The following is a 12,992-nucleotide window of genomic DNA, read 5'->3' on the forward strand; positions in this document are numbered from 1 at the left end:
GATGTGATCCCACGGAAATGTTTTCAGAGTCACGCGGTTCCATTTTGGTGGAAGGGAGTGTCTCAAAATAGAGAAATTTGACTACTGGTGTTCCACAGGGATCCGTGCTCGGACCACTGTTGTTTGTGATATACATAAATTATCTGGACAAAGGTATAGGTGGTCTGATGAGCAAGTTTGCAGATGATACTAAGATTGGTGGAGTTGCAGATAGCGAGGCGGACTGTCAGAGAATACAGCAAAATATAGATAGATTGGAGAGTTGGGCAGAGAAATGGCAGATGGAGTTCAATCCAGGCAAATGCGAGGTGATGCATTTTGGAAGATTTAATTCAAGAGCGGACTATACGGTCAATGGAAGAGTCCTGGGGAAAATTGATGTGCAGGGAGATCTGGGAATTCAGGTCCATTGTACCCTGAAGGTGGCAACGCAGGTCGATAGAGTGGTCAAGAAGGCATACAGCATGCTTGCCTTCATCAGACGGGGTATTGAGTACAAGAGTCGGCAGGTCATGTTACAGTTGTATCGGACTTTGGTTAGGCCACATTTGGAATACTGCGTGCAGTTCTGGTCACCACATTACCAGAAGGATGTGGATGCTTTAGAGAGTGTGCAGAGGAGGTTCACCAGGATGTTGCCTGGTATGGAGGGTGCTAGCTATGAAGAAAGGTTGAGTAGATTAGGATTGTTTTCATTGGAAAGACGGAGGTTGAGGGGAGACCTGATTGAGGTCTACAAACTTATGAGAGGTATGGACAGGGTGGATAGCAACAAGCTTTTTCCAAGAGTGGGGGTGTCAATTACAAGGGGTCATGATTTCAAGGTGAGAGGGGGAAAATTTAAGGGAGATGTGCGTGGAAAGTTTTTTACGCAGAGGGTGGTGGGTGCCTGGAACGCTTTGCCAGCGGAGGTGGTAGAGGCGGGTACGAAAGCATCATTTAAGAAGCATCTAGACAGGTATATGAACGGGTGGGGAAGAGAGAGAAGTAGGCCTTGGAAAATAGGCAACAGGTTTAGATAAAGGATCTGGATCGGCGCAGGCTGGGAGGGCCGAAGGGCCTGTTCCTGTGCTGTAATTTTCTTTGTTCTTTCCACCCCTTTGTCTGTGTGTGGGTAGAGGGTGGGACAGTTAAAAGGGGTAGTAGGTTATTGTCATCTTGTTGTATTTACTGATGCTTCATAATAGCTCTTGGTATAAATAAACAGTAATCGTGTTTTCATAGAATTTATAGTGCAGGAGACCATTCGGCCCATCGAGTCTGCACCGGCTCTTAGAAAGAGCGCCCGACTTAAGCCCATGCCTCCACCTTATCCCCGTAACCCCAGTTAACCTTTTTGGACACCAAGGGGAATTTATCATGGCCAATCCACCTAACCCACACATCTTTGGATTGTGGGAGAAAACAGGAGCACCCGGAGTAAACCTACGCAAACACGGGGAGAACGTGCAGACTCCACACCCACAGTGACCGAAGCCGGGAATCGAACCTGGGACCCTGGAGCTGTGAAGCAACTGTGCTAACCACTGTGCTACCGTGCTGCCCTGTTTTAACTTACAAACCTGGTGATTGTAATTACTGGGCAGCCAAGGGCCAAACACTTTGGGTATTTTTATAAGAATTATTGGTTAATTCACTTGTGCTGTGACATCTGGGACGGGGGTGGGGCTGGAATTGACTGTATCCTAGCCCAGGGTGTCAACATCGAGACCTCATCGGGAACACAAAGAGGCAAAGTTGAGATGTTAGAGGGAATGCACAAGCCTCGAACTACCTCATCTACCCAACCTTACCTGCCCCACATGTGGCAGACTGTCAGATCACACTTTGGACTCATGAGACATCTCAGAACACATCGATCCAGCGTGGAGTCAAATCACCCTCCATTCTGCAGTGTTGCCTTTTTTAACGAGATCTCACAAGTGCTGGGGATAGTCCAAAAGCACCCTGACGTTAATGGTGTTCACTGATGTGTAACGTTCTCAATACCACCCCATTTGTTTAAACCAGATCAGAGGACAAACCTTCAAAGACTTTCTTGTGGGATTTCAGACTCCTGGATGGCTTGTGGGTTAACCCTTTGTCACTTGAATTTAGCTTTTTTTTTTAACATCAGGAACATAATATAAATTGAACCACAAATGCTTTCTTGACCAGAGCAGTAAAACTCTCAAGATGTCACCCCGAGGTTTTCAAAAACCGGGAAAGAAATAGCAAGATGTGGTTGGCTATTTTTCATATCATAAACGTTTGATTGTGCGAAATGATGATTCACATAAGAGAATAGAATTATCGGCATGGGATGTCACCAATATATTTTTATTGTAGTTCTGAAAACCCATCACAAAGATACGAATCCAACAAACTTGCGCAATGTTCTTGTTTCAATGAAAACTGTGAACTGACAGAAACAATCACTCAGGGATTTTATGAAAATAATGACTTTGGAAGACATGTTTTAACAGTTTTGTGAAAAAAAACTTTATTTCATCTGTTCGACACCAATTGCTTTACAAAAACTAGGAAAAGCCTCAGATGTATCTTAATGAAAATGTAAAACATGCAATAAGCGGATAGATAATTACAAGGATAATTTTGATGCATGTGGTTAGAGGCTGAAATTGATGGAATTAAACATTTTATTTTTATAGGCGCAACTATCAATTAAAATATGAAAATAATGACATGAAAACACAAAACTTTCAATTTTCTAACACGTACAATATTGACTTTCTTGCCGATTTAACCATCACAATGTAAAAAAACAAATGTCATGTGAAAGCTGCTTAAAGATCCACAGACTGGAAATGACTGAAATGTAACCAGTGGCAGTTAATTTAAGTGGGGAACCACGCAGAATAGCAAAAAAAGGCTTTAATTACACAAATGTGTCTTTAAATGAATCCACTTTTTAACATATTGAAAACATGTAACTGTTAAACACCATAACATACACCAACAGGTTCTCCAAAACAACTGTACCGTTATTCAGCTGTAACCTATCAACAAGGAACTTAAAATGGTAATGCGTGTCCTAAAGCACGGGAGGCAGAACCCTCACCCTCATATTTACACCTGTATGAAAATGAAAATCGCTTATTGTCACGAGTAGGCTTCAATGAAGTTACTGTGAAAAGCCCCTAGTCGCCATATTCCGGCGCCTGTCCGGGGAGGCTGGTACGAGAATCGAACCGTGCTGCTGGCCTGCTTTAAAAGCCAGCGATGTAGCTGAGTGAGCTAAACCAGCCTGTAATTCAGGCAGAAGGTTTCATTCCAAAGGCAGAAATAAAGCAGTTAAGTTTTTGTGATAAGTTTTTGCAGCAATTTTGTTTATCTGGTACCTGCCCAGTCAGTTAGTTACTGAATTCAACCCCTGGTCAGATTTGAACTGAGTTGCTCACTTGTATAACCAGGGGACAGGCTTTTCAACAACTAAAAATCACTGTGAACATTACCCCAAAACTTAAATAGCCCAGGTGAGGAAATATTCACTGATTAAAATGCATCAAATCAAAACATTACTGTAGGAAATTAAAACTTAAATCCTTCCTAACGGCACAATGGGTGTACCTACACCACACGGCTTTGACCATCTTAAGGGCAATTAGGGATGGCCAGTAAAAATGCCGGCCCAGACAGTGATGCCCACATTCCATCAAAGAATAAAAAATCTCAGTGCAGCCTGTTTAAATGACAGGTTTTGTCCCAAATGTTCAAATGACATTAATGATCCCATTTGAACAAGAGAGATATTTATAACTGCTATCTTTTTACAATTTGCTTAGCTGCTCCAGGTGGGTCAATTTAATCCAGTGACAAATATTAACTCTGCTGAGGTTAACAATTGTTCTTGAACAGGGTTGAGGGGCTGAATGGCCTCCTCCTGTTCCTCTGCAATGCTCCTCCTAATCTACTTACCCCAATTAAAGCTTCCGTTTTTAACAAGACGTTACCATTTTAAATTTAAATACAAAAATATAAACAAACGTACAGGCATTTCATTTAATCCTGCTGGTGAATAAAATCAGTGTGGCCAATGAGAGAGCAGCAACAACGCAGCACCTGTGAAGCAACATTTGCAGTAATCTGTTTACGAGCCATGGAAGAGGTGAACAGCACTGTAAACAGCATTATTATAGCTCTGCTCCACCTTAATAGAACTGGAATGTTCCAGGATACTGTTCAGATCCGGGATACTTTCAGCCGTGTCTCCAAAGCCGTGATAGTGGCCGTACTGCAGTGGGTCATGGTCTTCGAGGCTCCCAGCTGGGTAGCAAGATGGTAACATTGGCTTGCCAGCTACACAGCTGCCAGGGCTCCCGTTGTGATGCAGCGACCCACACGTCTCCCACAGCGGCTGGGCACTGTGAGCGGCTCCATCTGTCTGAAATCCACTTCCATTACAGGAGGTCAGGGAGGGGGCGATGCTGAAACCGCCAGTCAATTCAGACCCTCCGATGGAGATGTTCACCCCAACTGGAGACAAGCTGGAGCTGTGGAAGGATCCGTTTGTGACGAGCCGATTGGTCAACACGTTCTCCCCGTAGTTAGAGCCGTCCATATCTGTGGTGAGATACACACTGATCACAGCACCGGAACATCTCAGGGTCATTTTAAAATGCCACCTGACCCCATTTGTGCCAGTTGGGGTAAGGGGCCGGGCATGGGGTTAGGGGTGAGGCACAGGGTTAGGGGTGAGGCAGGGATTGGGAATGAGGTAGTGGGTTGGGGGGCAGGGGGTTGGGGGTGAAGCAGTGGATTGGGGTGGGGGGAGTTGGGGCGAGGCTGGGGGCTAGAGGGTGGCAGGGGGCTGGGAGAGGGAGGATGGCCAGGCAGCCCCGTTGCTATTAGCGATGGCGTCTCACACTGATTTGACGAGTTTGATGTTGTGACAGTGTAAGGTTAGCCCCTGTCCCTCTCCACCACTTCCCGATTCTAAGACTGAGCTTTGGAATTGTTCAAACATAAACTGGGGTCAGACTGGTGAATCGTGAGTTTTTTTTGTTTTACATTTGGGTAGCACAGTGGTTCGCACTGCTGCCTCACAGCTCCAGGGTCCCAGGTTCAATTCCGGCCTTGGGTCACTGTCTGTGCAGGGTCTGCACGTTCTCCCCATGTCTGTGTGAATTTTCTCCGGTTTCCTCCCACAGTCCAAAGACGTGCAGGTTAGGTGGATTGGCCATGATAAATTGCCCTTAGTGTGCAAAGGTGTGCTGGTTAAGTGGGGTTACATGGATAGGGCAGGGGAATGGGCCTAGGTAGGGTGCTCTTTCAGAGGGTCAATGCACTCGATGGGCTGAATGGCTTCCTTCTGCACTGTAGGGATTCTATGTCTAGTCTCTGTGCTCTGTTCTGTACAAATACAGCAATAGTTTAGTTTATAGAGTGAGTTTAACTGAGATAAGGGGTGGAATTCATTGCCCTTCCTGCGGCCTGGTAGGGCTGTGGGGAAGGGGGGGGGGGGGGAGGGGGTCTGGCTTTCTGCCTTTGCCCCAATGCCCCATGGCACAGGGTTGCCAACCGTCCAGGATTGGCCTGGAGTCTCCAGGTATTGCGAATCGATCCCCTATTCCTCCATATCACTTGCCAGTGGCCTGGGTCAGTTCACTGACCTCGGGCCTTTGGTGTTCGGATTATGAGCGAACAGCCACAGCCTCCATCACAGCTGCATAATCAGAACATAGGAAATAGCGCAGGAGGCCACTCTGCCCTTCTAACCTACTGCACTGTTCGCAGATCTACCTCAATGCCATCTTCCCGCAATATCTCCAAACCCCTTGATGTCTTTTGCATTTTGAAATCTATCGATCTCTGCTTTGGGCGGACTCAGTGACTGAGCCTCCTCAGCCTCTGGCACAGAGAATTCCAAAGATTCATCACCCTCTGAATGAAGAAATTCTTCCTCATCTCAGCCCTAAATGGCCTGCTCCTTATTCTGAGACGGTCCCCTGGTTCTAGAACTGCCTCAGCCTGGGGAAACATCCTTCCTGCATCTACCCTGTTGAGCTCTGTAATCATTTTATACACTTCAATGGGGTCACACCTCATTCTTCTAAACTCCAGAGAACATAGGCCCAGCTCCTCAATCTTTCCACCATAGCCATTCTCCCCCCAAAGGAGGCAACGTGGGCCCCTCTCCGGCCCTCCAGCCGCCGGGTGGGACCCCTGTCACTCTCACCAAGTCTCCACCGCTGGGCGGGACCTTGTCACTTTCACCGACTCTTCAGTTGCCGGTGAAACCCCCATCAAATACCACCCAAGAAGACCGACTAAAAGCTTTGGTTAAAGAGATGGCTTTGAATAATGTTTTCTTAAAATGGTGGAGAGACAATTGGACAAGGGAGGGATTTAGGGAGAGGAGCTTGTGGAGGGGAATTGGGGAGGAGTATCGGGGAGGGGGTATCTGGGAGGGAGTATCGGGGAGTGGGTATCGGGGAGGGGGAGTGGGGAGGGGTATCAGGGAGGGGGTATCGGGGAGGGGGTGTCGGGGAGGGGGTGTCGGGGAGGGGGTGTCGGGGAGGGGGTGTCGGGGAGGGGGTGTCGGGGAGGGGGATTGGGGAGGGGTATCCGGGAGGGAGTATCGGGGTGAGGGTATCTGGGAGGGAGTATCGGGGAGTGGGTATCGGGGAGTGGGTATCGGGGAGGAGGAGTGGGGAGGGGTATCGGGGAGGGGGTATCGGGGAGGGGGAGTGGTATCCGGGAGGGGGTGTCGGGGAGGGGGTATCGGGGAGTGGGTATCGGGGAGGGGGAGTGGGTATCGGGGAGGGCTATCGGGGAGGGGGTATCGGGGAGGGGAGTGGTATCCGGGAGGGGGTGTCGGGGAGGGGGTATAGGGGATTGAGTTCGGGGAGGGGGTATAGGGACTGGGTTCGGGGAGGGAGATTGGAAAGGGATTTCGGGGAGGGGGTATCGGGGAGGGGTATAGGGGAGGAGGTATAGGGTATTGGGTATGGGGATTGGGTATAGGGGAGGGGGATTTGGGAGGGGTATCGGGGAGGGGGTATCGGGGAGGCGGTATAGGGGATTGGGTATAGGGGATTGGGTATAGGGGAGGGGGATTGGGGAGGGATTTCGGGGAGGGGTATCGGGGAGGCGGTATAGGGGATTGGGTTCGGGGAGGGGGTATAGGGGATTGGGTTCGGGGAGGGGGATTGGGGAGGGATTTCAGAGAGGGGGAGTGGGGAGGGGGTATAGGGGACTGGGTTCGGGGAGGTATTTCGGGGAGGGGTATCGGGGAGGGGGTATAGGGGACTGGGTTTGGGGAGGGATTTCGGGGAGGGGGTATCGGGGAGGGGGTATAGGGGACTGGGTTCGAGGAGGGGGATTGGGGAGGGATTTCGGGGAGGGGTATTGGGGAGGGGGTATAGGGGACTGGGTTCTGGGAGGGGGATTGGGGAGGGATTTCAGAGAGGGGGAGTGTGTATAGGGGACTGGGTTCGGGGAGGGGGTATAGGGGACTGGGTCTGGGGAGGGATTTCGGGGAGGGGGTATAGGGGACTGGGTGCTGGGAGGGGGTATAGGGGACTGGGTTCTGGGAGGGGGATTGGGGAGGGATTTCGGAGAGGGGGGAGTGGGGAGGGGTATGGGGAGGGGCGGTAGGGCTGAGATGGCTAATGGTTGTCATTATTGGTCTGTGCACAGAGAAAGGTCAGAATTGGGGGGTGCCAGAGGGGATTAGCTACATCAAGACTAACAACTGTTATTGGAGAATTCAATATTCAAGACAAGTAAATAAATTCAGTTACAGTATAGGATGGAGCAAGAGAATGGTAGAAATGTTTCAAAAATATTCAGCACTGAATGGCCTTTTAATAGTAGCTGAGTCCAACAACAAACAGAAAAACAAATTCATTCTTTTTCTGTCGTTTTCGGTCTCGCCGTTGGATGTCAGTAGAGGAATCAGATAGGCGGACTCTGGTTTCCATAATCTTCCCCTTTAATAGGGAATTGGAGGAGGATCTGAAATGGGGCTCTGGCCATCGTGTTTTGCCTTGTCACTGAGTGGGTATAATACCAGTATCTACAAACAAACAGGAGCAAAATGGATAATCACAGAGAGCCAAACTCTCAGCAGGCTGCGTCTGGCAAGACTGCGACTGGGGTGAGTTCCCGTCCATCCTGTATCAAGGGTGGAAATAATTACTCCTAAATCACCAGTCTGTTGAACAAATATTTGGCCACTGCACCCGAGGTGCGATAAACTGCCTCAATGGGATTATCAGCTGCCACTCTGACCCATTCCACTGTTCACCTTGTCCAGCAATATTCCCAGCCCCGTGGCAATGTGAGGAATTGTGATGTTCACGTTTCAGTAGATAGGCTGAAAGGAATTATAAAAGGATTTTCTACTTTTCTTTCAGAGAACATGTTGAAACAATAAATATTCAAGTAGTGTTTCAGTCCATCTGCAATTTAGTTTGGAAACCAGATCAAGCTGTGATTTGCAGTTAATTTTAACCTGAATTACATAAATCTGCCTGTGCAATACTTCCCCATCTACAAAAGCAATCAGGAACATTGTGAGCATGCTACATCGTCCGGTACAAAATCTTATTCATGGTGAACTTCTGTTGCACGCCAATCTATTTATTCCGCACACACAGTTTTTCAGTTTGTGACACAAAATAGTTTCTCCTGGGAGAAATTTAAAACTCTAAAGGTCAGTAACATCTTTTTGGTCACCTTCAGTAAATATTCTTGTGGTAGTCTGTGTAGAGGTATTACGGTACCTAGTAATGCTGGAACACCATTGGTAGATAATGTATGTTTTCGATTGGTCGAGCCTGTATGGTAGCTCCGCCCTGCAAGGCGGGGTATAAGAGCCCGTGCCACCCCAGCAGCTTCCTTTCTGTACCTGAGCTGCTGGGGAAACAGCTAGCTTATTAAGGCCTTCAGTTGGACTACAACCTCGCTTTAGTAGTCATTGATTGTGCATCAATTTAATAAGCTAGATTTAAAGAATGGAGCTACGAATCAAGCTGGAGTGTCTGCAACTCAGCCCCCACGCAATAAACTCGGCGGCGACTTTCAAGCAGTGGCTGGCATGCTTCCTCGGAACGGCAGAAAACACACCCACAAGAGAACAGAAACTACAGATCCTGCTCTCGAGGGTGAGCCCAGAAGTCTACACCCTCATCGTGGACGCGGACGACTTCAATGCCGCGATGGAGTTGCTGAAAGGACATTACATTCTCCCTGTGAATCAGGTCTACGCCCGGCATCTACTAGCAACGAGGGGCCAAATTCCCGGTGAGTCACTAGAAGAATTATATCGTGCGCTCCTAGTGTTGGGGAGAAACTGCAGCTGCTCGCAGGTTTCAGCAAACGACCACACTGAACTGTTGATTCGGGACCCTTTCGTTGCAGGTATGCTGTCCTCTCAAATCCGCCAGCGTTTGCTGGAGAAAGAAACTCTAGGCCTCAAGGAGGCTCGGGCCCTTGCCGGCTCCCTGGATGTGGCCTCCCGAAACGCCCACGCCTACGCACCCGACCGTGCGGCAGCCTGCTGGGCAGCGTGGAATCCCTCTGCAGCCGACTCCGAGGCAATGCCCCACACTCCCCCACAAGCTTGCACTGCAAGACGGCCCAGCAACCCCAGGGAGCCCCGCTTCCATTTTTGCGGGGAAGCCAAACACCCCCGACAGCGCTGCCCAGCCCGTTCGGCCACATGTAAAGGGAGCGGCAAAAAGGGCCATTTCGTGGCGGTATGCCAGGCCCGGGCGGTCGCTGCGGTCTTGGGAAGCGAATGAGGACCGCCACTACAACCCTCTCCACGGGCCCCTTGCAGCCAGCGAACGCCGCCATCTTCCTCTTCCAGGGCCACGTGTGGCCTCAGGGCGCCACCATCTTGTTCCGCGGACACTGCGTGCGATGGATGGGCACCTCCATCTTGTGCACCCACAGCCACGTGCGATTAGTGGGTGCCGCCATCTTGGATGGACTCCCAGGACCCCAGGGCAGATGACCACGCACTGCCCGATGAGAACACCCAGCCGCTGCCACGTTTAGCCTCGGTGACCCTGGACCAGTCTCGGCCTTGAACACTCTCAACTGCTACTACAACGGTGCTAATCAACGGACACGAGACGTCCTGCTTAATCGACTCTGGGAGCACGGAGAGCTTCATACACCCCGACACGGTAAGGCGCTGTTCTCTCCCTGTCCACCCTGTTAATCAAAAAATCTCCCTGGACTTCGGTTCCCACTCAGTAGAGATAAAGGGATTCTGTGTAGCAAACCTCACGGTCCAGGGAAGGGAGTTCAAAAATTACCGGCTCTACGTCCTCCCCCACCTCTGCACAGCCACACTTCTAGGGTTGGACTTCCAGTGCAACCTCCAAAGTCTAGCTTTCAAATTGGGCGGCCCTATACCCCCTCTCACTGTCTGCAGCCTCGCGACCCTCAAGGTCGATCCGCCTTCCCTGTTTGTGAACCTCACCCCGGATTGCAAACCCGTCGCCACCAGGAGCACACGGTACAGTGCCCAGGACCGGATCTTTATTAGGTCAGAGGTCCAACGGCTGCTGAGGGAAGGAGTTCATTGAAGCTAGCAACAGTCCCTGGAGAGCTCAGGTGCTGGTGGTAAAGACCGGGGAGAAGAATAGGATGGTCATCGACTACAGTCAGACCATCAACAGGTTTACGCAGCTGGACGCGTACCCTCTCCCCCGTATATCCGACCTGGTAAACAGGATCGCGCAATACAAGGACTTCTCCACGGTGGACCTTAAGTCTGCCTACCACCAGCACCCCATCCGCACGAGTGACCGCAAGTACACTGCCTTTGAGGCAGATGGGCGGCTCTACTACTTTTTCAGGGTTCTTTTCGGTGTCACTAATGGGGTCTCGGTCTTCCAGCGAGAGATGGACCGAATGGTTGACCGATACGGTTTAAGGGCAACATTCCCATATCTCGATGTCACCATCTGCAGCCATGACCAGCAGGACCACGGCACCAACCTCCGAAAATTCCTCCAGACCGTGAAAATCCTTAACCTTGCGTATAACAAGGATAAATGTGTGTTTAGCACTGACCGCCTAGCCATCCTCGGCTACGTAGTGCGAAATGGAGTTATAGGCCCCGACCCGGAACGCATGCGCCCCCTTATGGAGCTCCCCCCTCCCTCACTGCTCCAAGGTCCCTGAAGCGCTGCCTAGGTGTTTTTTCTTACTACGCCCAGTGGGTTCCCAACTATGCAGACAAGGCCCGTCCTCTGATCCAATCCACAGTCTTTCCCCTGTCGATAGAGGCCCGCCAGGAATTCAGCCGCATCAAAGCAGACATTGCAAAGGCCACAATGCACACCATCGCCGAGTCCCTCCCCTTCCAGGTTGAGAGCGACACGTCCGACGTAGCTCTGGCGGCCACCCTCAACCAAGCGGGCAGACCCGTGGCCTTCTTCTCACGTACCCTCCATGCTTCCGAAATCCGCCACTCCTCAGTCGAAAAGGAGGCCCAGGCCATAGTAGAAGCTGTGCGACATTGGAGGCATTACCTGGCCGGCAGGAGATTCACTCTCCTCACTGACCAACGGTCGGTCGCCCTTCATGTTCGATAATGCACAGCGGGGCAAGATAAAAAAACGATAAGATTTTGCGGTGGAGGATCGAACTCTCCACCTATAACTACGAGATCTTGTATCGTCCCGGGAAGCTAAACGAGCCTCCTGATGCCCTGACCCGCGGCACATGTGCCAACGCACAAGTGGACCGCCTCCGAGCCCTCCACGAGGACCTCTGCCACCCGGGGGTCACTCGCTTCTTCCATTTTGTCAAGACCCACAACCTGCCCTACTCCATCGAGGAGGTCAGGACAGCCAGCAGGAATTGCCAAATCTGTGCGGAGTGCAAGCCGCACTTCTACCGGCCAGTGAAAGCGCATCTGATAAAGACTTCCCGTCCCTTTGAACGCCTCAGCATGAACTTCAAAGGTCCCCTCCCCTCCACCGACCGCAAAACGTACTTCCTGAACGTGATTGACGAGTACTCCCGATTCCCATTCGCCATCCCCTGCCCCGACATGAGCAACCACCATCATTAAAGCCCTCCACAGCATTTTTTCCCTGTTCAGATTCCCGGCTTACATACATAGTGATAAGGGGTCCTCCTTTATGAGCGATGAACTGCGTCAATTCCTGCTCAGCAAGGGCATTGCCTCGAGCATGATGGCCAGTTACAACCCCCGGGGTAACGGACAGGTAGAGAGGGAGAACTGTACGGTCTGGAAGACCGTCCTACTGGCCTTAAGGTCCAGAAAGCTCCTAGTCTCCCGCTGGCAGGGAGTCCTCTCGGATGCCCTCCACTCCATCCGGTCCCTGCTCTGCACCACGACCAACCAAACACCTCACGAACGTCTCCTTGTTTTCCCCAGTAAGTCCTCCACTGGGACCTCGCTCCCGACCTGGCTGGCAGCCCCCGGACCCATCCTGCTCCGAAAACACGTGTGGGTGCACAAGTCCGATCCGTTGGTCGAGAGGGTCCATCTTCTCCACGCTAACCCCCAGTACGCCTACGTGGTGTACCCCGACGGCCAACAAGACACCCTACGAGACCTGGCGCCCGCTGGATCCCCACGCACACCCCCGCCACCAGTTCCACCCACCATCCCACCGGTGCACCTTACAGCTGCCTCCTTCCCAGGAGGATCAGTTCTTCCGCCGGCTCCGTCTAGGCCCCCCCCCCCCCCGCCCACCGACGTACCCCGCAGACGCACCCCGCAGACACTCCCTTCCCAGGTCAATCAGCTTCCCCACCGGCCCCGTCTCGGCCCCCCCGCCCACCCCCCCGCCCACCGACGCACCCCGCAGACGCACCCCGCAGACACTCCCTTCCCAGGTCAATCAGCTCCCCCACCAGCGCCGTCTAGGGGTGTTGAAGCTGCCACAGGGATCGAAGCCACGCTCCCGGAGTCACAGACACCCGAACCTCTACCAGCGTCACCACCGAAGCTTCTACGATCAGAGGACGACCAGGGCCCCCGATCGACTGATTGC

At 51.4% G+C, this 12,992-nt stretch overlaps 1 protein-coding gene across 7 annotated transcripts in view; it reads right to left on the reverse strand.

The window, feature by feature from the left end:
• Window positions 1–2,456: 2,456 nt before the first annotated feature.
• LOC119977377 (ankyrin repeat domain-containing protein 10-like) overlaps window positions 2,457–12,992 on the reverse strand; it is a 69,201-nt gene continuing 58,665 nt past the window's right edge. For all 7 annotated transcript variants that reach the window (XM_038818213.1, XM_038818214.1, XM_038818219.1 and 4 more), the window contains one exon: window positions 2,457–4,563. In XM_038818213.1, the coding sequence (XP_038674141.1) occupies window positions 4,091–4,563 (473 nt within the window). In that variant the 3' untranslated portion in view covers window positions 2,457–4,090. The remainder of the gene's footprint in view (window positions 4,564–12,992) is intronic.

This window comes from Scyliorhinus canicula, chromosome 14, assembly GCF_902713615.1.
Source record: "Scyliorhinus canicula chromosome 14, sScyCan1.1, whole genome shotgun sequence".
In the NCBI taxonomy this organism is placed as follows: Eukaryota; Metazoa; Chordata; class Chondrichthyes; order Carcharhiniformes; family Scyliorhinidae; genus Scyliorhinus; species Scyliorhinus canicula.